Below are 27,110 nucleotides of genomic sequence, written 5' to 3' on the forward strand. Positions count from 1 at the left end.
TTCCAATCAAGAGTCAGGTAACTGACAGATAAACTGAGTGTATAAGGGCCTTAACAGTTCAAACATGACGTCACTCATGGAAAACGCATGACAAATGAACTGAGTATATAGTATAACTCCAGGCGAATTCGGTCATTGCCTCTTAATGTAGGGGTAGTAATGACGTATGGCCGCCATGATGTCGTCTTCGATAATTTTATGGAATCGTGTATTAATCCCAAATTAGTGTTTAAGTAAACAGTGTAAAAATCTCTTTGATACTGTAAAGATTCTCAATCTTAGTTTTCCTTTCGGTAGGGTGCGATCACTGGAAATACAGTACACAAGACTTTATCCTACCTTCCGTAGGGAATTCTTCGAATTCGTCATCTTCTTCCAACAGACCTAAGTCAACTTTGGCTTTGTCGGTCATTTTAATAAACTCTAATGATTACTTTACTAAAACTTAAATATATGATCGAGCGCAAAGAAAACAATGAATTTTTAATCACAATGAGAGGACTATTCTGTTATTCAGGTACACCAACATACATATAAGTTAGAAATGAAAACATTTGAGAATATTTAGTTTCTGGAAGAAAAAAAAAATACTACATCAGAATTATTAAAACCGTAAATTTAAATGATTTATTTTTCTTACTACAAAAACGTAAGTGGATTTTGGAGAGGAATATGTTCAATTAGTTTATTATTCTATCGCTAGATAGCGCTAATGTATAGGTATACATCTGTCATCTGTCTTCAGCAGTTGAACATGGGTAGTTCTCTGTGAAAGATGTCTGCTGATTATTCTTAAAAATAATGTAAATCGCTCTTAACTTCATGTCGGGACGGGTATCGAAATATTGGAGATGCTTACAGCGCTTTATTTATAACATACAGTTGGCCGGGATCACCAGAACCTAGGGAACCGGCTAGTATTTGGTAAGTGGCTGTCGGGCTTTCTGCTACGAATTCGTATGAATTTGATCTGTCAAACACGAATTGTATCATGTAGTTACGTATAATTTTTTCTAGTTCTGACATGTTTACGTACAAATGATGTGTGTATATTACGTTTTGTCTTCTCTTTTTGTACACAATACGAAGGAAAATTTTCATTGCCGTTATTAACTAATTATATTTTATTTATCTAAAGATCAGCAGGCTTCTGCTATTTATTTTTCGGTAATTCTGAAGGAGAGCATCTTTTCTGAAAAATAAAATTTAAAACTGCACAATGTTTTGTTTTTTTGACGTGTTTTACAATCATTCTCTTAAAGGGTTAGGTTTATACATTGTAAGTACTGTAATGTTGTCATAATAGTGGTTGGGTTAGGTTACCTACAGTTAAAATACTTTTAATTAAATAGTGTGGATTGTTAATTAGTTTAATCGTATAAGATAAACTATGCCAATTCTTCAAAACTAATTTGACTAAAACTATTTTCAACCAATGAATTAATTTCATAATTGTAGAACAGAAATGGATTCTGGAAAGTAACTTGTTCTAAAAATAATAATAATAATAATCTGGGTTTATAAAGTTACCCAAGGGATGCAACAAAATAACTGGGTTTATAAAGAACCAAATTCTAATAAGTCACTAACTATACAACTAAAAATTTTAAAACCATAGAAAACAAATTTATTTCCCTAGTTTTCATAATTCATGATTATCGTGAAAATATATAAAAATTTTAATAATTTGATGGAAAACTGTTGTTTTTCTTGTAGGCTACTGTGTGAAAGTTTACCAGGTATTTTCTTGCATGCTGCTTTTCCATAAATAACATAAATTTCGGAAAATGAGTATGAAAGGAATTATTACGTTTGATACACTTAATGACTATTCCTTTTATATGTCATGTTAAGTGCTATTTTACGTAACAAGTCGGCTCTTCACGCCTCTATACTGCTAAAAAAAAAAAATCCCTGTCTAGGGTTGATGCTTGGATTTGGATGTACAATAAGGAATCACGTAAAAAAATTATTATTTAAGTTACATTGCGTTACAATATCCAAATCAAAATTATAGGCCTACAGGTTTTTACATATGGAAAACAGGATTGCAATGCAATTAAAGCACAACATGGTGACGGCCACTTCACTTAATAGACTATCTGATGTCACCTACCATTTCTCAGAAACCAGTAGGAACTAAGAAACACTGTTTACAGAGTAAATAGAAGAATGTCTTTTGTGTTTGAAAAAATTATTTTCTGAATTTTATTATATCATATAAGAAAAACCTGCGACGCGAGAATTATACCAGTTTACCAAGCGATAACATGATGTATAAAATTAAAAAAAGATTGAGACCTTTGCATGTCAAATCTACATCTTTAAAAGTTTTGGTAACACTTTACTTCAGTAATATGGAAGGTGGAAAATCAAGCAGAAATGTAATAAGTTAAAAGTTGGCTGATTCTAGAGTAATGTATCATTATTTAACTTTTAACGTTTCTTGGGTAGGTAATAAGCCCGGCCTAAAGAGGTAAGTTCAGGATCTAAGTAAACAATTTTCATCCCACACGTATGTATTTTAAATTCACTTACATTACAAATAACAATGGTAAATGTTGCTGACCCAACCCAACCAACCTTTCACTTTCTAAAAATGACAGACTTGTGGCTAAAACATAACCTAGCAAAACGATGGCAGAATTACTAATAATATAAGAGCTAACTTTAGTTAAATTACTCACCTAATGTCACTCTTCCAGGGAACGTCCTACATACAATCAAGCCACAACTCCCGATGTACTTGCAAAAGCAGAATCCATCCAAAAGACTTTTCTAAAAAAAAATGTTTTACAAGACTAGAAAATAGTGTTGCATTTGTTGTGTCAAACCGTGTATCCTACGGGAAAGAAATGATTTTGTACAGTAAGACAATTTTTGAATCAAAAATCTTTACTTGGCCACTTGAACTACGATTTACTTATAACATAATATAGAGGCCTACAATAAATGAAACTTATAAGTCAATATTCTAATAATATTAATTACAATGAAGTTACGTTGACTTACATTATATTGGAGGTAAAATAGACAAGAAAAATTGCTTACTATTCATACGTAGTATTTATGTAAAATAATAATTATTCTTCCAACAGTTGACACAATTCAGGGAGGAAGGGTGGTTTTTAACCCTACCTATTAAAGATTTTTTTTTTTTTTAAGAATTTGAATAAAATATTTACTAATAAGTAAGTTATTGTTGATGACAATTCCGATTTAGTTCTTTATATGTATCGTCCTAGTATAGGTACGTAATATAAGTGATTCTGGTTTTGGTAATATTCTGTTAGTGGAAGAGGATGTTATGTGTTAATGTTGGCAGCATTGTTATTTTTTTAACGACTTCCGTTGTTGTTGTTGTGCAGGCTGCTGATACACTTTGTTTAAAATGTAGACTGTGAAGTCAATCCAATAAAACCATTTATATAGTAACAGAAGTGAACGCATATTACTGTGTTAACTCTAATAGGTTATGGGCCCAGAGCCAGTAGGCAACTTCTGTTCAAGAGATATAGTTGGTTTTATGGAGAATATGCAGTTTTTGGTTAAGGGCTTCATGTGACTCGTGTGTATGGTTATTATCAGTGTATGGTCTTTGGTGAAACATGTCGTATTCAAGTATGGCGAATGCGGCAAACGTACCATTTGGGATTAGACCATTTGATGGTGTAAACTTTAGTAACTGGTTCTATCGGATGAAGTTACTGTTGGAACAGAATGGAGTATTACACATGTTGACAACCGAACCTCCGACGGTAGAAGCTGATCTTAAACGATTTAAGCAAGAAGACGTCAAAGCTAGAAATCTTCTCGTCCAAGGATTGGCAGACAACATGTTGCCGATGATTATGAATAAAATCACGGCAAAAGAAATTGTGGACACCCTAGCAACTACATATGAAAAACGTGGGATGAAATCCATGGTGACTGCACAGAAAGCTTGGCGGAAACTGGAATACAAGAAAGAAAAGCCTCTTCAAGAATTTTTACAGCAATTCGAGTCTATGGCCTCGGAAGTCAAGGTGGCTGGTGGAAAGATTGAGGAAGATGAAATGGTTAATCAATTGTTGGTGGCAATGCCCTCAGATTTTGATAGTGTTGTATCTGCCATGGATATATTGTATAATAAAGATAAGTCGGCTGTGAAATTTGAGTATGTGAAAAATACTCTATTAGCAGAAGAAGAGAGACTTCTGAAGAAAGATGAAAGCCCACAAAACGTTTTTGCAGCATACAAGGGATTAAGAGGACAATCTCATCAGTATTCACAGCATAAGCATAACAAAGGTAATTATGTTCCAGGTAGAAGTTTTAATGGAAAGTGTTATTATTGCAAAGTACAGGGACACATGAAATTTAATTGTCCAAAATTGAAGAATAAGGATACTGCTGCAACTACAAATGAGGTGGAATTTTCTTTTTTGACATCGTTCGATACAGAAAGTTCGTCATGCGGGCATGTGGACAGTGAACAGCCTGCAATGAATGATGGTGAACTAACAGAAGTTATTTTTGTTATTGATAGTGGTGCAAGTTGCCATATCATTAAAAGTTGCTATCAAAAATATCTAAGTGATAGAACTGATGTGAACTTCGACATTAATGTGGCTAAGGCAGGTGAGTCATTGAAAGCTGTAAGCAAAGGAAATATTTCTTGTATGTCTGAAGGAGGTGAAAACATAAAGATTAGGGATGTTTTAGTGTGTGAGAACTTGGCATTTAACTTACTTTCAGTCCGTAAGTTAGAAGAGAAAGGATGTAAAGTAAGTTTTGAAAACTCTTGTGTTAAAATTGTGTGTGGTCGTAAGGTTATGTTGGGACAAGTGTTTGGAAGATTGTATGTAGTTAAGATGCATCTCATACCAGAGCATGCTAATGCAGCCATGGTGAAAGCTGTGTCAAGCAATGTGATGCATAGAAGAATGGGACATTCTTCCAAGTATCCCACTGAGTTATGTGATGTGTGCTTGAAAGGTAAACAAACTAAGCTACCCTATCTGAAGGCTATACCAGAAGAACGCAAAGCAAAGAGAGTACTTCAATGTGTGTCTTCTGATGTGTGTGGAAAAATATCCCCACCAACATATGATGGGTTTAACTATTTTGTGACTTTTATTGATCACTATAGTCATTTCTGTGTCACATATTTGCTGAGAAATAAATCAGAAGTCTTTGAAAAATTTAAGATGTACACAGCTATGGTTGAGGCTAAGTTTAATTCTCGCATAGAGAATTTAAGGTGTGACAGAGGTGGTGAATACGTGTCTTCCAATTTTAAGAGCTTTTGTGAAAAGAAAGGAATCAGTGTTAGTTATTCTATGGCCAGAAATCCATCTCAAAACGGAATGGCAGAAAGAATCAACAGAACGCTTTTGGAGAAAACTAGGTGTCTCCTGCTAGATAGTAACTTTGGCAAGGAGATGTGGGGAGAAGCTATTATGACCGCCACCTACCTCACAAATAGACTGGCTACATCAGCACTGCCGAATGGAATTGTCCCAGCTGAAAGATGGTATAACCATAAGCCTGATCTGTCAAAGATAAAAGTTTTTGGATGTCCTGCATATTCATTCATTCATAAAGAAGATAGAGATGGAGGAAAACTCAGTGACAGATCTAAAAGGTTATTTCTTACCGGGTATTGTGACAATGGTTACAGACTGTGGAATCCTGAAAAGAAAAATGTTGAATTTGCAAGAAATGTGATCTTTGATGAGCTTGGGTATACTGAAAGCCCATCCTCAGGTAGTATTACACATACTGCAACATCAGAAGGTGTTACTTCAAACATTCCAAATGAAACACAGGATGTATGTCCTCAGTTTGCACGAGATGACACACAAATGTATGAAAACAATCAGTCTGATGATGATGGTGATGGTGACTTCATTGGTTTTCATCCTGAGGGTGTGTACGATGAATCAACTGGAATCAGATCTTCTAGGCACAAAAAACTACCAAAGTACTTGGAAGATTTTGAGCTCAACTTTGCTGTCGATGTTCTGGCATTATCAGTATCTTCAGATGTGCCTAACAGTTTCAAAGATGCAGTTAAAGATGCTGGTTGGAGGCAAGCACTAAATGAGGAGCTGTCATCTTTAGAAAGTAATGAAACTTGGGAAGTGGTTGAAGCACCCATGGATGCATCTGTTATTGACAGTAGATGGATCTTCTCTTCTAAAAGTGTGGATGGAACTACGAAGAAGAAAGCCAGACTTGTTGCTCGTGGGTATCAACAGCCAACATTGGAAAATGAAGATATATTTTCTCCAGTTGCCCGGATGACAACGCTACGAGTTCTGCTTTCAGTTGCAGTTGAGCGAGGTCTTCAGCTACACCAGCTCGATGTACGATCAGCTTTTTTGAAGAGCAAATTACCAGTGCCTGTGTATATGAAACCACCGGATGGTGTACAGTGCAGTGACGATAAACTTCTTAAGTTGAACAAAGCCTTATATGGGCTTAGGCAAAGTCCTAAAGCATGGAATGACTATGTAAATAGTGAATTGATCAACCTGGGTTTTATGCGATCAAAAATTGATCCTTGTTTGTACCATAGGGGTACTTTTTATATCTTAGTGTGGGTTGATGATTTTCTGTTAGTATCAAATTCTGGTGCAGATCTCGAAGACACTAAGTCTGCTCTTAAGTCTAAGATGGGCATGAGAGATTTGAGTTCGAATGAAAAGTTGCATTTTTTGGGCATGGACATCCTCAAAGGTGAGGATGGAAGCTTAATTCTCAGTCAAAGTGATTTGATTAGGAGAGTTCTTGAAAAATTTAACATGATAGAATGTAAACCTAGTAAAGTTCCAATTCAGCCCAAACTTAACTTGTCATGTGATGGAGAGTGTAAGATTAAGGTGCCTTATAAAGAGCTGTTAGGCAGCCTAATGTATCTTACAGTCTGCACAAGGCCTGATTTATGTTTCAGTGTATCATACTTTGGTAGATTCCAAAAATGTTACTCTTACAACCATTGGAGACATCTGAAACATGTTTTGAAGTATCTTAAATATACAGTTAACATAGGTTTGAAGTTAGCAAAGTCATATTGTAACACATTAACTATATCCTCATATGTTGATGCTGACTATGCTTCTGACACAAATGATAGGAAAAGTATTTCAGGTTTTGTAACAAAACTGAATAACAATGTTATCTGCTGGGGTTCAAAAAACAAGGTGTGGTAGCACTTAGTAGCAGTGAGTCAGAGTACTATGCTATAGGTAGATGTTTAACAGAAGACATTTTCGTACACAATTTGCTGAAAGAAGTAGTAGATGTGGCTGATGTAATTAATGTTCATGAGGATAATCAATCAACCATTAAGATTGCTAAGTCATTAGAGACCAAAAGGTCTAAGCACTTTGATGTACAGTATCATTTTGTCAAAGATCTGGTAGGGAAAGGAAAGGTGAAATTAATCTATGTAGAGTCTGCTGAACAGATAGCAGATATCATGACCAAGGGACTGCCTGCTTGTAAATTTGAATATTTTGTTGAGAAGTTAAATCTTGTTAGAATGTAATGTGGAATTGGGAGGGAGTGTTGATGACAATTCCGATTTAGTTCTTTATATGTATCGTCCTAGTATAGGTACGTAATATAAGTGATTCTGGTTTTGGTAATATTCTGTTAGTGGAAGAGGATGTTATGTGTTAATGTTGGCAGCATTGTTATTTTTTTAACGACTTCCGTTGTTGTTGTTGTGCAGGCTGCTGATACACTTTGTTTAAAATGTAGACTGTGAAGTCAATCCAATAAAACCATTTATATAGTAACAGAAGTGAACGCATATTACTGTGTTAACTCTAATAGTTATGTCACATTAACTACAAAAAACCCAAAAGACAAAAAAAACAAATTAAGCAAAAAATTGTGTTTGTCAACAGGATATAAACACTACATAATATTCCATAACAGGAATATGGTCAACAAACAAAGAAAAACAAAGAAAAATGGACTAAGAGCACGAAAAAACCCCCACAAATAATGACAGCACAAAAATAATGAACCCAAAAAAATTCAGCACAACAGTTGAAATGAGACAAAAACACGACAAAACGAAAAGACGAATCAAACTCCATAGTGTTGAGTATTGGCTATTGTTTTGTGCTGCAGGGATGTTTCTCTCTTAATCAAAGGGATCCATTGAATTAAAAAAGTATTTCAAAAGCAATCTACATTTAAAAAATAATAGAAGTACTTTTATATGATTTAAAAAAACATGATGTTGTATTAACATAAGTGGCAATCAGGCCTACATCATTGCTACATTTACACTGTTATAGACAAGTGTGGAAAAATTAGTTTTTTGGATGGGGAACATGAAATATTTTGGTTTTTCATTTAAAAAAAAATGTTCTTTAGGAATTTATGTTTAGGTTATAATAAACTTTAAATACTAGGATCCCAACCATTTTAATATACCTAGGTATTTTGTGATAGCATTTTTTTTTTTTAGTTTTATAATGTTAACTATTATCCCAACTTTGTAGTTTATTTTGCATTACTACATTTTATTGCTGTATTGTTAGTTACAATATAGTGGTTATGTTTTTGTTTTACTTGAAAGATACAAAAAAAATGATTTCATAAAAAAATATTTTCTGAAAATGAATTATTTAGGCTACTAGACTATACCCAAAAATAATTATTTTCAGAATCATAATTTACATTAAAATCCTAATCATTCTTGTTTACATTGTGGTAACCCTACATAGTTTTCTCATTAAACAACTTTTTATCACTGCTTTTTATACAAAATTCCTCTTTAACCACTACTACCCTACCTAAATGTAAGGTAGACATACTTAAAACTTAAGCATACGTAGCTATTGCCGTATTGATACACACTCAGTATCACATAACTCTCCTAGCTACAAATTTTCTGCATTTTATTTGCCTCCTACTTTGCCTTTATCAAACTACTTATTCACACATTAAATTCTTTATATTTTATATTTCTGATTAAAATTTTCCTGATATATTACATCATTCTCAAACATGAATGTTGCTGTTCTTTAGTAATGATTATTTTGCTTAGTTCTACAGATAATAATAACTAAGAGTAATAAATAAAATTTTCTGCAACATCAGTCATAATTAATATTTACTTAATGATTCTGATTCACTGCAACAATATTTTGTTATTCTGCTTGCCTTGAAGACAGATTTAAAACAGTTCTAGTAGGCTGTCACAGAATTTTATTAATGTTCATTTTGAAGTAAGCTCTATCATTAAATTTTTTTTCTGATTTACTTAATATCAAACTAACAAAAACAACAGTCTTCAAACTTCTTATTTTGATTATCCAAGTTTCATTCATCATAATCATAATCTATTTTTCCCCCATAAAATAAAATTTTGTTACCAGCATTGAAAAAAGTGTGAGCCTGTACACACACACACACACACACTCTCTCTCTCTCTCTCTTTCTCTTTCTCTTTCTCTTTCTCTTTCTCTTTATCTCTCTTGCTCATTTGCTCATAATGTTGAAAGCAAAGTAATCTAGAATTTAGACTTGCACATCTATTTTGGTAACCAGCTGTGGGTTTTATATGTGCAGTTTGCAGAAAGATATTGGCAAAGTAATGCTTTTGTATGACAGACCTTACAATAACAATTCTAATATTTATTTGCAATACATTATCCTTCATCAATCTGCTTCACCTATGTTGGATTGAAGAAAACATCCTTACAGTAGCATTAATACATATATATTTATAATACATTAATATTTTTTTTACTAATAATAACTTGCATGTGGGCCTGTATTTAATTGGCTTCACTTGGAATTTTTTTTACATAATATAGATTACCTACTTCAAATCCAAATTATTAATTAAACTTTTTTTCTAACTATTGTCAAATGTAAATATATATGACAGATAATTACATTTCTATAGCTAAATAGTACTAACATATGTCTGTAGCTAAATAGTACTAACATATGTCTGTAGCTAAATAGTACTAACATATGTCTGTAGCTAAATAGTACTAACATATGATGGAATATTTTCATAATGATTGGGATGTGAAACTGCTTTTTTGAGAAATATTATTGTAGAAAAAGGTACAATAGGTGGGGTTGATTTTTTAGCACACAGATGATGATAGTTGCTGATAACAGGCAGTATCATGTCTATTTTCCAAAGACAGAGTAGAGAATGAAATAATTAATTGGACTTTAATCATAGATCATAACGGTGGATTTTGAGAATAAATTTGGTTTGAGGGAGGGCCTACAGATAATGCTAAAGTTATCTTTAAATTTAGCAAAAGAAAATATAGTAGTTTTTTAATGAATAAAAAAATAGAAGTTCAGTAACTGTAATTTTTTGCCAAAGACTTGAGGGCACCTATACCTATCCTTTAGAAATGTGGCAGCCATTTTATTTCATTCCTCTCCATGGTATACTAAAAAAAACAGTTTATCTTTTTACTATAGAAAATGAACTTTACCTCCATTTTCAATAAATTCTAAGAAAGAGGGTGTAAAAGAATTTTACTTAAATTTTTTTTCTAATGTTATGATGCCTTTAGTACCCATTTCTCATCGTTTTCTTGAACTGCCTTAACACATTTGCAGTAGTTGTCTACAAGAGCCAAACATTTTTGATGCTGTAATAAAAATATTAGCTCTAATTTCATATAAAGGCTAACCAAATATTAATTTATAGTGCTTTATGAGATTTGTAAAAGTTTTCAAACTATTAATTGAATTATTTTTGTGGCCTTACTATGGACTTACTGTTTAAATTTAGAGGATAGCTTTGCAAGTGCAATGTTTTTTTTTGTCATATACTTAGTATAAGTAAATTACAATGATTATATTAGTATAATTATTTTAACTACAAGAGATTGCAACTTTTATTTTTATTAAGATACTTTGATGTAATCGCAGTAGAAAATATGAAACAAATGTGTAAAAAAAGAATATTTTATTATCTGTCTTACCCCTCATACCTAGCTGCCATTCCACACTTCGATAAGATTACAAAATAAGTACCTACCAACTTGTGCTTTGAAGGAATAATGATTAAAAACTTGATTCACATTTAAAAAATATACATTTCGACGTGACAACATCTAATAAATCGATGAACGCCGGCTGCACGCACGAAAAAGTGTCCCGTAATGCTCATTGTCCCGTTACGCTCATTGTACGCTTGCGCCGCATCTATCTCTCTTCCACTCGATTGGAACAACCATCGATTTGACTTTTTCGAGGCACATTAAACTTGAAACACTCCCATTCGTTTCCTACTTTTCCTATCATCGTCCTATCCTTAACAGAATAACCCAGATTGGAAGAAGTTAAATAGCAAACATGTATAAATGTTATAGTTAAAATAATCTCTTCGTTGAAGTAATAAACATATTTGAATTAATGAGTAAAAATAAAAGTAAATTTATCAATTAAATTGTAGTTTTCATTTCACTCCTTCTTTGTATCCATACAAAATAGTGATAATTCAATAAAAATGATTCAATTTTATTCATAAAAGTATGCAATAATTTCATCAATGTTTTGTTATGACGTTGTCACGTTAAACTATCGTCCGTAAACCGACTTTACAGACAACCAATTTTTTTTCATTAATTTATTTTTTACTTCCCCGATGCACCGATCTTCGCACACGGAACCCGTCTCTCGTCGCCAAGGGGTCACTCACTGCTAGCTCGCAGGACGGCCTTCCCTTCCATGCCTCTCGAGCTCCGCCCTGGGGAGGTCTCGTATCGCTCAGAAGTGTCGGGGGACTTTAGCGTCGCAGTCACGCCACTTCATGCGGCAGGCCTCTTGGAACCCGCCGAATCACATAGAGCAGGGGTCGGTAGCCCGCGACTCGCGTGCGGCTCTGTTCATGGCATGTCACGGCTCTACAACTCACTGCGCTGCCACAGCATGGAAAAAAAAAAATTGCCGAACACAACAACGCATGTCCTCAACCTGCTTACTCGCATCCTACCATCTGCAGCGCCGCCACAAACACACACATCTTAATGAAGCAAGTAAAAAATAAATTAAGAAGTAAATTAAATCCTGATTTTCTTTATCCTCGCCTTCTGAAATATAGTCGATTTAAAATTGCTGCCTTGGTCTGAGTGCGGCTCCATTAGTACCCTGAATCTGCAAAGTGAGTTTATAGACTACTGCGTCCGCCACGATATTGGCTTCCTGATTAGGAAGAATTTAGGCCATTGTCCACTTACTGAAATAATTTATGACCAACAGGATATGCCGGTTACCATTTTTAGTCTTGGGAAATTGCTCAGCAGTGTCAAATTATATCCTGTCAAATGGGGGTTCAATATTGTAGAGCCTCGTTTTTGCAATACAGCCATTTCTGGCTGAATAAATGTCACAGTTTTTACACCAAGCCTCTACACCCTGATGGCGACACAACCAGTAGTGCCGCTGACAAATCTTAGCTAGAGTTTCATTTACTCCCAAGATGGCCATTACAGGTATCATAATGCATCTCTTTCAGCACTTATGGCACCAGGCACTTTGGGAGAAGTAGTAGCATGGTAACTATAGGTTCGACTCTCCCACGCCCCTTCAATAATCAATCCGTCATTCTTAAAGAATACTATTGTGCCAAATAAGCTTTCATTGGATATATTATGCCTTCTTTAACCAGCCTATAATGAACCCTAGGGCTTTTACTATATTGTAGGACATTATTTTACATTCCATCCAATTAGAACAAGGTAACTGGCATATAGGCATCATTTCCAGCAAGTAATGGACAAAAAAAAACTGAGCATTCTCCTTTAATTACATTGTAGCCTGTAATGTTTTGCTCTACGTGGGAGGCTGTCGTTCTCATTGGACTCCATTTGTTAACTGGTGAAGATCACACACAATTTCTCCCTAACTTCTTAACTGAATGGTTAGGATAGTGCTATCAACATAATTTCAAAAGTTTCAATATGCACTAGTTTAGCCTACATCAAACACTCTGCAATAGACACAAGACCAATTAACCAGCAATAAATAACAATACTCACCTAATTGCTCACGACCATAAGTGATACAGGCAGATGTATTTTATAGCAGGTGTGGTTTACCCTAAACAAACAGCAGTACATCTTAGGTTCTCTATTTCTCTGTACTCTTGTGTCACTAGTACCTTTCAAGATGCTTGCTCCGACACTGGAGGGTTGTGTGCGTGCTTCCAGTCCTTCGCCCTGGCCACATGCCTCTTAACCGTCTGACGTCAGCGCAGTAGTGCCGCAATCCACCAGCTGAGCGCGCGCGAACCAACCGACTCCTTCCATGGCTCCATACATGGGCGTCGCAACCGGTGGGGACGGGGGGGGGACACGTCCCCCCAATAATAAAAGTCTTCAATTTCGCCCCCTCCAATAATATATTTAGTTACGTAGTTATATTAAAAATATGATTTCTGTGATACAACCCATATGTTGCGCATGGTACATTTAGTCCAATCGTGGTAATGTGAGCACGGTGTTTTTACAAATTTGTTCTCTGAAAATATTGTTTATAAAAAATAAATTATATATTGCAACCAACGATAATTAGAATATTTAGGAAAGAAAATGCCTAAAAACCACCTTTTTGCACCTTCAAACCCAAAATATTCCCGGGGGATGGATATTCCTCAACAGCTAAATCAATTGCAGTCCCCCCCCCCAAAAAAAAAATATATATCCTTGCGACGCCAATGGCTCCATAACAGAAGTTAACTTGTCCTTATCCTCTTCAGTACCACGTGTTGTACATGTTGTGTAACACGTCCTTTAAACGCCGTATTGAGCCAGATTTGTGTCATTGCTAGAGACCGGAAAAATTCGCGAATTCATTTCGCGATAGGCTAAAATACAACTAGTTATACCTCAGTGCTGCCTCTGCTATTGGCTCACAACTCACCTGAATGACTCTGGGCCAATGAGAAACACCCAACCATAGCTTTATCGAATCACAGGCTGCTACGTTGTAACGTCTCAAAACACAGCAGCCAATGAGTGGGTGACATTTGACCGAGTGTACGTAGAACTATGGAGTTCATCCTACAGGTCATTGAACCCGCGAATTTTTCCGATGTCTAGTCATTGCTGATGAGCGGTCCAAGAGCCTAGGGGTTATACCTCACACCGCACAAGTACGCCATGAGAGCGCGTGGCTTGCATAACACGCAGGCGTGCGCTGTACGAAGCGTTGTTCCACGTTTCCAAGCTACGGAGGATCTAAGTTTTGAATGTTATGTTTTTACATACATCAGTACGTCTTCTGTGGCCTTAGTCAATTTGAAAAGGCTTTGTAACGGTTTGTCCACACATTGTTTTTTTTATAGTTAAGCTGGGTCGCATTTTTTTTCTCTGGTGGTAAATAATTCCATCGATACAGCTAACGCTCATGAATGATAGTCACTACAGAAAAAAAAAAAAGAAAAAAAAATATTAGAATAATGTCTAATGTTAATCACTATGATTCTTGTAGACCATTGTTTAAGAATCTAAGGATACTTACTATGATGTGTCAGTATATATACTCATTAATTAATTTTGTAGTTAAAAATAATGATAGTTTTGATAATAACAGTGCAATACACACTTATGACACCAGAAATAAATCCGACTTGCATGTGCCAAGTAATAATACATCAAGGTATCACAAAGGTGCACTGTACTCTGGCATAAAACTTTTCAATGCACTCCCTCATAAACTAAAAGCAATCTCCCATTGCAACCCAAGACTATTTAAAGTTCTACTCAAAAACTATTTATTAGAAAATTCATTTTATACATTAAATGAATATTATAATAATGTTTAGAATAACTTATGATGATTTGTTTGTATATTGATGTATTTATATTTTTGTTTTAATTAGTACTAATTTAATGTGATATTATGATTTAATTAATTTGATTGTTTGTATTGTTCATTTTTGTTGACTTTATTGACATGTTCTATATTCTTTTAAGAATCTGTTGAACGAATTTTGGAAATAAATAAAATAAATTGTAGTTTTGGTTATATTTTTGGATATAAACATTTGAACAATTTGTATTCAGCCTAAAGCGTATAGTTGAATAAAATTAGTTCTGCATGTGATTACATTTCGCTTAAATGTTGTAGCTGGTTGTTCTTTATAAATATAAATTTTTTTTTATATAGCTGCCCACATTCACTTTTTCGACGCGATGGGAAACTGCATCCTTCTTACAATGAGTGAGGCGTCCTACGTTTACCGGTTTTTAACTATTCATTCTTCGTCTTACAACTTTCAGTTTTTTTTCTTCCGTAGACTTAAAAAATTGGTCTTGGAAAAAAATTAACATTTTTTTTCGAAATGATTTTCCTGCGAAGTTGCTACACGGAATCTAAATGTAGGAAATGTCGTGAGTTCGGTAAACTGACATGTGCTCGTGAACCTAATAAACGATATTAAAATGGGCCGAGGGTTCGAATCCCGCACCACAACACACAACACACTTAGTTCCTTAAACATAAAACAAGATATAACCGAGTGTCTCATTGTAGACACTCTACCCTTGTAGTGCAAATAGAACACTTAAATAAGTGTTCAGGCAGCACTTCATATTCAATCTCATGTTTACACAAAGTTTACTCAATATGTACGACAATAAAAATAGTTGAGTTTTATATGGCAGGACAGCTGTCATAGATTATATAATATGGCGCGCCAAATAATTAATTGAATTTAACTATTCATAAACAAGAAGCAACGCCAGACTTATAAGATAGCTTAGATGAAACCTTCCGTATATATTAGTACAGACATGATATTTTTTATGTATTATTTTAGTTTGCTCAAACATTTTTGCATACAATAAAAATTGTGCTGTCTAGCATAAAAGCGGAGAAACGCATGCTTGAGTTAAAAAAATAGATTCACAGCAAAACACCCTTAATATATAGAAACACAGACGCGCACAATAACTCTTTGTCTCTTATGCAGATTACCATATTAAATGTTACATTTTAAAGATGAGTACTCCACAACTATTCTTAAGTACCAACACGGTGAAGGCTGTGGGTTAGAGGCTTACAAGAAATACACCCAACATTGAAGTAACGTACCGCCATGTATTACATGAGGTCAATTACCTCTTCGTTCCACATTAGAAAATCCTACAAACGACCTCTCAGTGGAAAAAAAAGAAAAGGGCAGACATGGCTGTGAAATAGCAAAGCACAAAACTAAAGTGCATTTACAAACATAATCGAGCTATAAAGCCTCGACTTTAATTGAAGTGGCCCAATAATTTTCACCTAAACCTATCAAAGAACTTAACGAAAAGGCAACGGAATGAACACATGGAAACCATTTAGCATCTAAATCGTAAGCTTACGCTATTGCACAGATCTCTGTAAGTTGCACGAAGTTGCGTACAGAAAATTAATGTTAATCAGTTGCCATTGTAATAAAACTCAACTAAAAAAAAAAATGTCAAACCCTCTAAAGTAGTCGAGCCAAAACAGAATTTCCATAAGGTGGAGCCGAGAGAGGAATTCTATCAAAATTAGCGATTAGTATGAGAAAAAAACTCATGTCACACGCCGCCCTCTTGTTGTTACCCAACCTAAGTAGACTGTTAATAAACGGGAAACCTAAGATGTACATCAAGTTCTGTCCCTGCCCGAACACGCCCGAATATTCACCTTCGGCCAACCTCGGGTTCATTTATACATATATTATTATTTCTCTGTTTATTTTAATGTAGCTACACTAACATAACTAACCGTCCATAGTGTTTTAAAGTGTTTTATTGTAGCTAACCAAACCGACCACTTTTAATATTTGAATTCATTTTTCCTGCGCAAAAATAAAACAAATCCCGAGGTTGGCCGAAGGTGAATATTCGGGCAGGGACAAAACTTGATGTACATCTTAGGCTTCTCGTAATAAACTGACAAGTTGCCTGTCCGGTGCTAGCTCGGGGAGCGAGTCACTGTTACGAGTGTAATGACATCTGGAATGGCGAACTGCGCATGCGCGGAGGGGAGCGGGTTGCTAAGCAACCCACGCCGAGAGGTATAAACAAGTAAAGCGAGCGAGGGGCAAGGGGAAGGAAACGGTCTCGCAGCTGAGTGAATGACGACGCTGGCCCGCTTGTGAGAGAGGAATGTGCGAGTCGAGTCAAGTCTTAGCTCTCGGGATACGGCACTTAATTGGAGTAATTTCGAGAAAATGGATCGAAAGTCGATAAACGGAAATGTGTCACAAAGATAGCGGACCCACGTTTAGCAACAAAAATCCGCATACAGTCACTTTCGTAAACATTAGGAGACATACCAAACATAAAATGAAACTTAAAGATAGTGAAGACATACCAAACATATTGGTGTGCTAAATGAAACTTTAAGATAGTGAAATTACTCCATAATATATTTGTTAAACTAAAATAGTCATTAAAATGTAATCTCAAATTTAAAAATACCTAACTGGCAATACGATTATTATAATACATGTCTTTCCAAATTCCCAATTGGCTTAATAGCGCAGTGGTAGAGCGCTCGCTGGTTAACCTCTAAGGAACGTGGTTCAATTCTCGTCACTGGAATTATTTTTTAAAGTAATATAATCTATAATAATGTTGAATCAGCTTAGTCAAGTTAAGGTTTGTTTGTAGTAATTAATACTGATTTCAGTCGTTTAACGAAAAACAAATATGTAAACATATACTTAGTATTAAAATATGTTAAAAATGTTTCAGGTTAATATTTTAGTAATGCCATAGAAGTATAGGATGTCCATAAAAAGTCCCAGTTTTAATGGTATGTTATAACAGTTTAATTTAGACTATCAAATTGAAGGTAAACTATTTTTTTTTCCTTAAAATTGTTTAATATGTGCAACTTTAGTTATATGGCACAAATCCAACCTGAAGTCCAAAAAAATCACGTGTTATGTCAGGTGAACGTGGAGGCCGGCGAAAAAGAGCTCTGTCGTCTCGACCATTACGACCAATCCAACGGCTAGGGACTTCGACGTTCAACCACTCTCGCTGAAATAGATTCCAATGAGGTGGGCTGAAATTACAGATTCACTGTTACCAAATAGCAGAACATAAAGCGCTTTACGCTCAGGAGTCGCCATTTTGCGTAGGTGGTGCTGCAAGCGAGAAAACAACAAATAGTAGTCGCGCAAGCGCTTGTCCAGAACTGTTTGAGTTACTCTGTGACCTTTAACCGAAACGCTACAACGCTTGTAGTTGATACTATTAAAATTTATTACTGGGAAATTCTTTTATGGACTACTGTATAACTTCTTACTTGTGCAGAATCTTTATAGTATTAAATGTTTAGTGAATTTCAACTAGATGGGCAGATTTTTAATAAAATTACTTGTCGAAAATTAGTTACAAAGCTGGGGTTTAGGATTTTAATTATGTTCGCTTTTATCGTAGTCGTTTTTAATAGTTTAAAATTTCCTTTATTTTTCGTGCTGCCATCTGCGGGAGATAGCGGCAAGCAACGTTTACGAATCGGACAGCTAATTGTGTGATTCGCGTCTTGACATTTTTTACTTGAAAAACGAAGATTGTATTGATCAGTTTATTTTTCACGCTTGGCATTAATTTAAAGAATTCTACTTTAAATTTCGTGTCCGAGTTTCGTATCAATTTGCGCGTTACCTTGGGTAGATGTTTACACATCACTGGCAAGTACTGGAACACTCGCTCTCATTTTTGACGTGACAACGTCTAATAAATCGATGAACGCCGGCTGCACGCACGAAAAAAAAAAGACTCATTGTCCCGTTACGCACATTGTCCCGTTACGCACATTGTCCCGTTACGCGTTGTCCTGTTACGCTCATTATACGCTTGCGCCAAATCTCTCTCTCTTCCACGATTGGAACAACCATCGATTTGACTATTTCGAGGCACATTAAACTTGAAACACTCCCATTCGTTTCCTACTGTTCCTATCATCGTCCTATCCTTAACAGAATAACACAGATTGGAAGAAGTTAAATAGCAAACATGTATAAAAGTTATAGTTAAAATAATCTGTTCGTTAAATTAATAAACATATTTGAATTAATGAGTGCAAATAAAAGTAAATTTATTAATTAATTGTAGATTTCATTTCACTCCTTTGTATCCATACAAAATAGTGATAATTCAATAAAAATGATTCAATTTTATTCATAAAAGAATGCAATCATTTCATCAATTTTTTTGTTATGACGTTGTCACGTTAAACTATCGTCCGTAAACCGACTATACAGATAACCAATTTTTTTTGTGTGGCTATAATAGTATGGTCTCTTTTCCTAGTAACCAGATCTTTAGTTTTACAAATAAAACTTGGAATGGGAAGGTTAAACTCAAAGAAACCCCCCTGAAAAGTGAGGTGTGTGTGTGTGTGGGTGGGGGGAAGCTAATAATGCGAGTATCTCTGTACTTTATTTGTAGGCCTTCTCCCTGATTAGCAGATAGAAAGTCCTCTAGGTAATATTTGTTCTTTACACGCTGACTCGGCTAGCCTCTTCCTATATACACACGTGCTTCCTATGTTGACGTTTTATCCATCCCAACCCTTACACCTCTCTCTTTCTAAAACTTTCCTTTTACTAAAAATAGTTTCTGCTACATCGCGGCTTCATCTGTAATATTTTTGTATACTTTCCGCCTGACTGCGGGTCGCTTCCGCTCGGCATGGAAACTTCCGTTATGATATTCCTACCTCCTATATCCTGTCTGAGACATGTTTGAACAAGGAACAGATATATATATAATGTGTGTGTTTAGATATTAAAAAAAGTATATATTATTGGTACTCAGTGTTCGGAATTTGGAAATGTTATAAAAAAATATTTTTAATTTTTAATTTAATTGTATGCCGTATTTCACGTTGAAATTATAGGAGGCTTGAAAGATACTAAGTATTGGTTTTTGTATGAAAAATTCTGTAGGCTATTCTGTTTACGCCGTTTGAAATCAAATTTTTAATAAGATAAACTTCTTTTATTTTTAATGTAGACTCTACATGGTTTTTGAAAATTCACTTACTACCTTTGAAATCATCATACATGACGCCGAAAAGAATAAAAATTCCAATCTTCATACGCTGTAAGGCGCATTAACTTTTGAGTGATATTTTGAAGGTGGCCAATTACGGGCCGTGAAGTTGCCTACGTCATTGTGATATCTTCCCTTCCGCCCCTACACTCCTCTGCCCTGGCCCATCCCCGCCTCAGCTCGTCTCGACTGTGTGTGTAATAAGTACCGATGAGCTCAGTGTTTGTGGGTATTAGGACAAAGAAAATCAATATGAGCGACGATGGAGACTGCACTCCATTGCTTCTTGGGCACGCTTGTTCGAGATTAGGCTCGGTCGACGGGTAGACAATTACATTTTCTGGTCATTACTACTAATTAAGGGATTATTTTCCTGGGACTTATTCCGATAGCCCTCTCACATTTGTTAGTGTTTCACAAACTTCCTCACCAGATACTTACTAAATATATTTTCGAGCTGTAAATGGTCACTCAGTTGATTATGTTGTGAACACTTTCTTGACGTAGTACTGCTACTATATATACTATTTAATAAATATCTGTTTAGAAAATTGAAGACGAAACACAAATTGCAAGAGAGCATCGTGATGAATTTACGGGAATAACAGTTAAATTGTAGTAGTAACAAGAATGTGACATAACCATCATGTCTTGCGAGAGTGATCCTATATTGTTTGTAAAATATCTGCTTTCTATGCCTAATGTTTTTTGACAATTTTTTGACCAGTTCGGGGTTATTATTGTGTGGTAGTTTGAGATATGCGTATCCCTTACATAGGCTACCCACACCTACATAATTTTCAAACTTTGGTGGTTGTTATTTAGAGAAATAATGAAACTCATTTATGCATGTTTTAATTGGTCGTCAAGCCATTCAGCTATACAGGATTTACAATAATATACAGTTTGCTTTATTTCTCGATTCTTTTAGGAAAGGAATAAAACAACAGGAAAAAAAATTGGTTGTCTGTAAAGTCGGTTTACGGACGATAGTTTAAGAGGCCACTCCAGTGTTTCAGGGGCACTACGCAACCCGCGTTAACATCATAAGATTCAATGTTATTTTCATTTTGCTTATAACTAATTAACTAATATAGATTTCGTAATGATGCTTGCTTGATATGTCAGACAACGATGCTCTTATCAAAGCCCCTTTCTTCAAAAACGTGCATAAATTATGGTTTTATACTAATCTTTACTAATATGTAATAGTGTATTGTCTAGGTTTGAACCATAATTTCTGCACGTTTTTGAAGAAAGGGGCTTTGATAAGAGCATCATTGTCTTACATATCAAGCAAGCATCATTTCGAAATCTATAATAGTTAATTAGTTATAAGCAAAATGAAAATAGCATTGAATCTTATGAGGTTAACGCGGGTTGCGTAGTGCCCCTGAAACACTGGAGTGGCCTCTTAACGTGACGTCATAACAAAACATTGATGAAATTATTGCATACTTTTATGAATAAAATTGAATCATTTTTATTGAATTATCACTATTTTGTATGGATACAAAGAAGGAGTGAAATGAAATCTACAATTTAATTGATAAATTTACTTTTATTTGCACTCATTAATTCAAATATGTTTATTACTTTAACGAAGAGATTATTTTTAGCTAAAACTTTTATACATGTTTGCTATTTAACTTATTCCAATCTGTGTTATTCTGTTAAGGATAGGACGATGATAGGAAAAGTAGGAAACGAATGGGAGTTTTTCAAGTTTAATGTGCCTCGAAAAAGTAAAATCGATGGTTGTTCCAATCGAGTGGAAGAGAGATAGATGCGGCGCAAGCGTACAATGAGCGTAACGGGACACTGCGTAACGGGACACTTTTTAGTGCGTGCAGCCGGCGTTCATCGATTTATTAGACGTTGTCACGTCAAAAAAGACTATGCCTACTCACTTCACACACTACTGCTGCGAAGCTTGGCGGGAGCGCGGCGGGCCTGTCACGCTAGGCCACACAGACAGCTACGCTATGTTCGCTATGTTCGCAATGTTCGCAATTTTCGCTATGTTCGCAATTTTCGCTATGTTCGCTATGTTCCTTATGTTCCTTATGTTCGCTGCGCCAGGCGGCCAGACAGATCAGTCTAGTTCGTGATGTCGGGAAGATGCATGCCGTGGGATCGAAGTGGTGATTCCGACGATGATGATATTCTGCTGACTCTCACAGTGCTTAAACGTAAAAAGAAATGTGTTCGTGAAGTTAATCTAAAAAATAAAATAATTTCATCATTTGATGAAGCAGTTGCCTGTGAGGACTGAAACAAATTTATGTATCATCTCATAATAAATACAACTCAGCTTGATAGCATTGCCTTGAAAACAAATCCCCGGTATTTCACTGCGTATCCTGCCTTCTATATTCTTCTATCGATTTATTCCATCAACATGGATATTTTCGTAATTTTTTAAATTAAATTTTCTGTTGACATGACTATTTAAAGCTCAATACTGAGATAAACAAAACTTCATAAAAAGGCAAACGCAGTAGAACAGCCCGATTCCGCGCGAAAACAGGTGTTGTTTATCTGCGCTGGTCAGGATCGCCAACATAGCGAGCATACCGCCCTGTGTGTGCACGAGCAGCGATGTCACACACCACCACTCCTGACCTGTCATAAGCTCCCTGGTGACGACATGTAACTTAGGTTCACACCTCATAAATTCATCAATACTCATCCAGGCATGTGATCCTGTTAGGGTGTTATCCTGGTTAGGAGAAAGATGGGTCTTTTACATGCCAGACACTGTTACCAGTGCCCAACATGGGTTCCGAGAACCGGGAAATAGATTCGCCATTTACAATCGCAGCATGTTACTGGTGAGCGCACGGCTAGGTCGAGAGGTTGAGGAGACCCATCCCAACATCGGCCCCACCGACCCGCCCCCAGCTCCGCCGTTCACCCCTAGACCACCTACAGAGCTAGCCCCCTCTGTGGAATCTGAGTAGAACCGTCACGGAACCATGCCTCTCACATCCCTGTGACCCCTCGGTGACCCAGTTGCTCGTGATCCCTGGTTACGACAAGTCAAGTCAAGTCATCAGGGGTTCCCCCCCCCCTTTTCTTTGATAACCCAGCGTTCTTAGCCGTAAGGCCCTACCGCCCTGGGGCCCCCAGGGGCGTGGATGCGGATACGCCGCATACGCAACCAGGAAGAGCGTTAGAGCTTTTGGCTATGCAAAGGGACTGAGGCTACCCATCTCAGTTTATGCACCACCTCCGGCCCCCTACCCCACTCAGCTCACCAGCAAGTTGGATGCTCCCTTAGCCCTCCGGAGTTGTCATCACTTCTGACGCCTACCCCAGTCTCCCGCCCTCACACTGGGACCCCTCAATCACCCAGCGAACCCGCGGTCCAGTGGAGGCCTACCCAACCTCTTCCAGCTGTCCAGGCTGGTAACCGGAGCAGTTCTCGTCGCTCAACACGCCGGCACATCAGAGGGTTAGGGAACCCTGATACCTGCCCCTAAAGCACTCGGGGCACCACTCCCAAGTACGAGTCCTTACCAACAAGAATCCTGGGCCTATAAGGAAACCTCAGCGGGGCACCATTCAAACATGGTGGATTCTCCCCGTACTACGACCAACTTTTGGTCTCGTCGGCAGACTGTTCGCCGGTAGTTTGACCAGACCACCGCGCTTCAGAGTGCAGCCACGGGGTGTCCTCGTCGCCTCGGAAAACCCTCCGACCCGCCGTACCTCGGCCCGACGGGTTTACAGCCGGTTAAGGCCCGGATGCGACTGCACTCGTCGGGCGACGACCGCCGTCAGCCCCAGCTGGAAAATGGCAACTACAGTGCCCAGGCAGGAGGCACCTGGGGGTTGCCTCAGTACCTCCACCGACTACAAGGCTAAAGGGGAAACCTCGCCGTGCAGTTTACAGCCCGTTTTTAGGCCCGGTCACCTGCTCTGCAGCGCCACTGCCAGATAGGTCAAACCCACTCCCACCCCCTGGTTACGACAGAAAGATTTCGGTGCCACATTCGTTGGTAAATGTAGTCGGCATGTTACCAGATACGAGTATTTAGGCAGGCCCGACCGACCAGAGGGAGCTGGGGTTGTCGGCAGTGACAGCAGCGAGTGTAGTCGGCAGTGACAGCAGCGAGTGTAGTTGGCAGTGACAGCGAGTGACGGAGCGGCGACCTCTTGGGCGAAGAGGAAGACCCGAGGTGGTGCTTGAGGGTGGGCGAGTGGGTAAAGGGGATAGTGGTGTGACTATACAAAGGACAAGAGGCGTCTGCATTATGTTGGTTAGGAGTTATAGGTATCATTTATCAAGCAGAAACTGATGGCAGTAGTATGTAATAGCCGGTACGGGAACAATGTATTTATTATGGGACTCTGGTGTTTGAGGCTCATCATTCGTAAGGATTCAGCCATTTTCTGGCGCGTCCGCTGCTCGATAACTATGATCGGTTTGGGGGGGGGGGGGGGGCCTCATGACTATGACTGCCACCTTCGTATTTTACGTCCACAATCCGATGGTTCACTAGTTGTGCCAGAGTCGTGTGTTAGACACTCTGCCACTAAGGACGGTCACATTTTATATATTTTTCAGTATCGCCCACTACTGTTATAAAAATTGCTTTCTGTTAGTCATTATCAAGGCTCATTAAAATATTGAAGTTAAAAAAAATTATAAAGGTAGGTGGATTCGAACCTAAGACCCTGAATTTACGAGACAATTCAATTCAATGATTTTTTTTTCACATTTTTTTCTATTTACAGTTTTGGTGTTTACAACAAGACACTCCAGCACTCAGTGTTCTTTTGCCTAATCTAATTTGAAAAAAAAAATACATTTCTATCATGGTAATTGTAAAAACATGATTTGAATTAAAGGAAAATTTCAAAAAACCCTTTAGTATTGTTTTTTGGGGCCTTTTTTTGGCTCAATGTGTTTGATTTGGTACTATACCTAAATAACATTTACACTTGAATTAGGGCGCGGTTACACGGGAGTCTGAACTACTTCAGGTGAACATGTTCAGCTGTTGAGTGCGGTTACACACAGTCTGAACATGTTTCGTTCGAGGCCATTTCTCATTTAACTTAAACAGGTTGGCAAAGTAGTTCAGATCGACATATCTTCTACATTAGCCTCTGATTGGCTGGTTAGAATATAAACAGTCTTTTGCAGAAATTCTAGATGGAAAGTGTTTCTGGCACAAGTTCGAGTAATATTTTACCGAATGCAACAAAAAAAACCAACAGATAATTATATATATTTTTTAATTTATCCTGACCTTAATTTTCTTAAAACTGAGATAGATACTCTCGCTCAAGAAATAATAAAAAATAAGTTTAAAAATTTTACTGTGCATGTTTGAATTCCCGATTTGTAAAAAAATATTGAGCAATATGTAAACACATTTCATTTCTACTGATAATGCTGTATAAACAAGTGAGAAAATCCCGCGTTTTCTGGATGCAATTAAAAAATAGAGATCAACAACACAGTCATTCGTTGACAGTAGACAATCGGTTTTAGAGCTAAACACACTTTTCAGCAACTACCGTGTAACCGCACACTTTCGCGTTTGTAAACGTGTTTACTTAAACATGTTCACCTGAAGTAGTTCAGGGTCCCGTGTAACCGCACCCTTATTTACACATACACAGATATCTTGTCTTTCACTGGTTGTTACTAAAAAAAATGTAAACCATGTACATTCATGGCACTGTGGTGGGCTTCCATGGCTATTCACTTAGGTTGAGCACCGTGGTCGGTGTCTCTTTAGGTGGTTCACTCGTGTTGCCCAGTCAGGGTAACACAATATATTTTTTTTTTATCTCTTTCATAGCAATGCAATAATATGTGTATGAAGATAAAAAAAAATCACATTTACAACAAAATAAGACATTTCTACTCTACGAATCCATTTGGCAGGGTGGTATGAATTCAATTTTTTCAAATGTTGTGCTTGTCATATTTTCAGTTTAAGTCAGCTTGTTACTACTCAGTAAAAAAAAAAAAAATTCTTGTCTGTAAAGTCGGTTTACGGACGATAGTTTAACGTGACGTCATAACAAAACATTGATGAAATGATTGCATACTTTTATGAATAAAATTGAATCATTTTTATTGAATTATCACTATTTTGTATGGATACAAAGGAGTGAAATGAAATCTACAATATAATTGATAAATTTACTTTTATTTGCACTCATTAATTCAAATATGTTTATTACTTTAACTAAGAGATTATTTTAACTATAACTTTTATACATGTTTGCTTAACTTCTTCCAATCTGTGTTATTCTGTTAAGGATAGGACGATGATAGGAAAAGTAGGAAACGAATGGGAGTGTTTAAAGTTTAATGTGCCTCGAAAAAGTCAAATCGATGGTTGTTCCAATCGAGTGGAAGAGATATTGATGCGGCGCAAGCGTACAATGAGCGTAACGGGACACATCGAAACGGGACAATGTGCGTAACGGGACCCTTTTTCGTGCGTGCAGCCGGCGTTCATCGTTTTATTAGACGTTGTCACGTCAAAAAAAATCAAACTTGCGATATTGTATCGAATTAACATTTGCTCTCATCTGGATTACTTGAGCCTTTCTGGTGATATCACTGCCGACTTGTAGGTTTAGAGCCTAGAACGCTGGCCTATGAACTCGGACATGGTCCTAACTTCGCACTCAACCTTAAATGTGCACAGGTGGTCGGTACGATAGCCGGACATGTCGAAAGTTTCCAGTATGGATGATTCATTGGCAGTGACCTTGTAAACGTCTTCGGTTCGTATTTCATAAATGTAGGCATTTGCTAGTTCGAGGCTATTTCTGGATTTTGGTTTCGTGGCATTGTAATAAACGTGATAGTAGTATGTAAATGTATTTCCTAGATCAGGATGCAGGTAGTGGATTGAAGATTGTCGGTCCGCCATCTTGGATTCTGACGTCACGGCGGCCATCTTGGATTGTGACGTCACGGCGGCCATCTTGGATAAGCGTAACGGGACACAGCGTAACGCGACATAACGTAACGGGACAAGTAGATCACGGCGGCCATTTTGGATCCGCCATCTTGGATCTGTCATTTTGGATGACGTCATT

At 36.8% G+C, this 27,110-nt stretch overlaps 1 protein-coding gene across 2 annotated transcripts in view; it reads left to right on the forward strand.

Annotated features, from left to right (window-relative positions):
* Positions 1-759: 759 nt before the first annotated feature.
* LOC134535502 (unconventional myosin-Ia) overlaps positions 760-27,110 on the forward strand; it is a 171,051-nt gene continuing 144,700 nt past the window's right edge. The window contains exons 1-2 of one of the 2 annotated variants that reach the window (XM_063374639.1): positions 760-924; positions 2,706-7,870. In XM_063374639.1, the coding sequence (XP_063230709.1) occupies positions 3,609-7,196 (3,588 nt within the window). In that variant the 5' untranslated portion in view covers positions 760-924; positions 2,706-3,608 and the 3' untranslated portion in view covers positions 7,197-7,870. Of the gene's footprint in view, positions 925-2,705; positions 7,871-27,110 lie in introns of those variants that run through there. The other variant, XM_063374640.1, reaches the window with a different exon arrangement.

The sequence above is a fragment of the Bacillus rossius genome, chromosome 8 (genome assembly GCF_032445375.1).
Source record: "Bacillus rossius redtenbacheri isolate Brsri chromosome 8, Brsri_v3, whole genome shotgun sequence".
NCBI lineage: Eukaryota > Metazoa > Arthropoda > Insecta > Phasmatodea > Bacillidae > Bacillus > Bacillus rossius.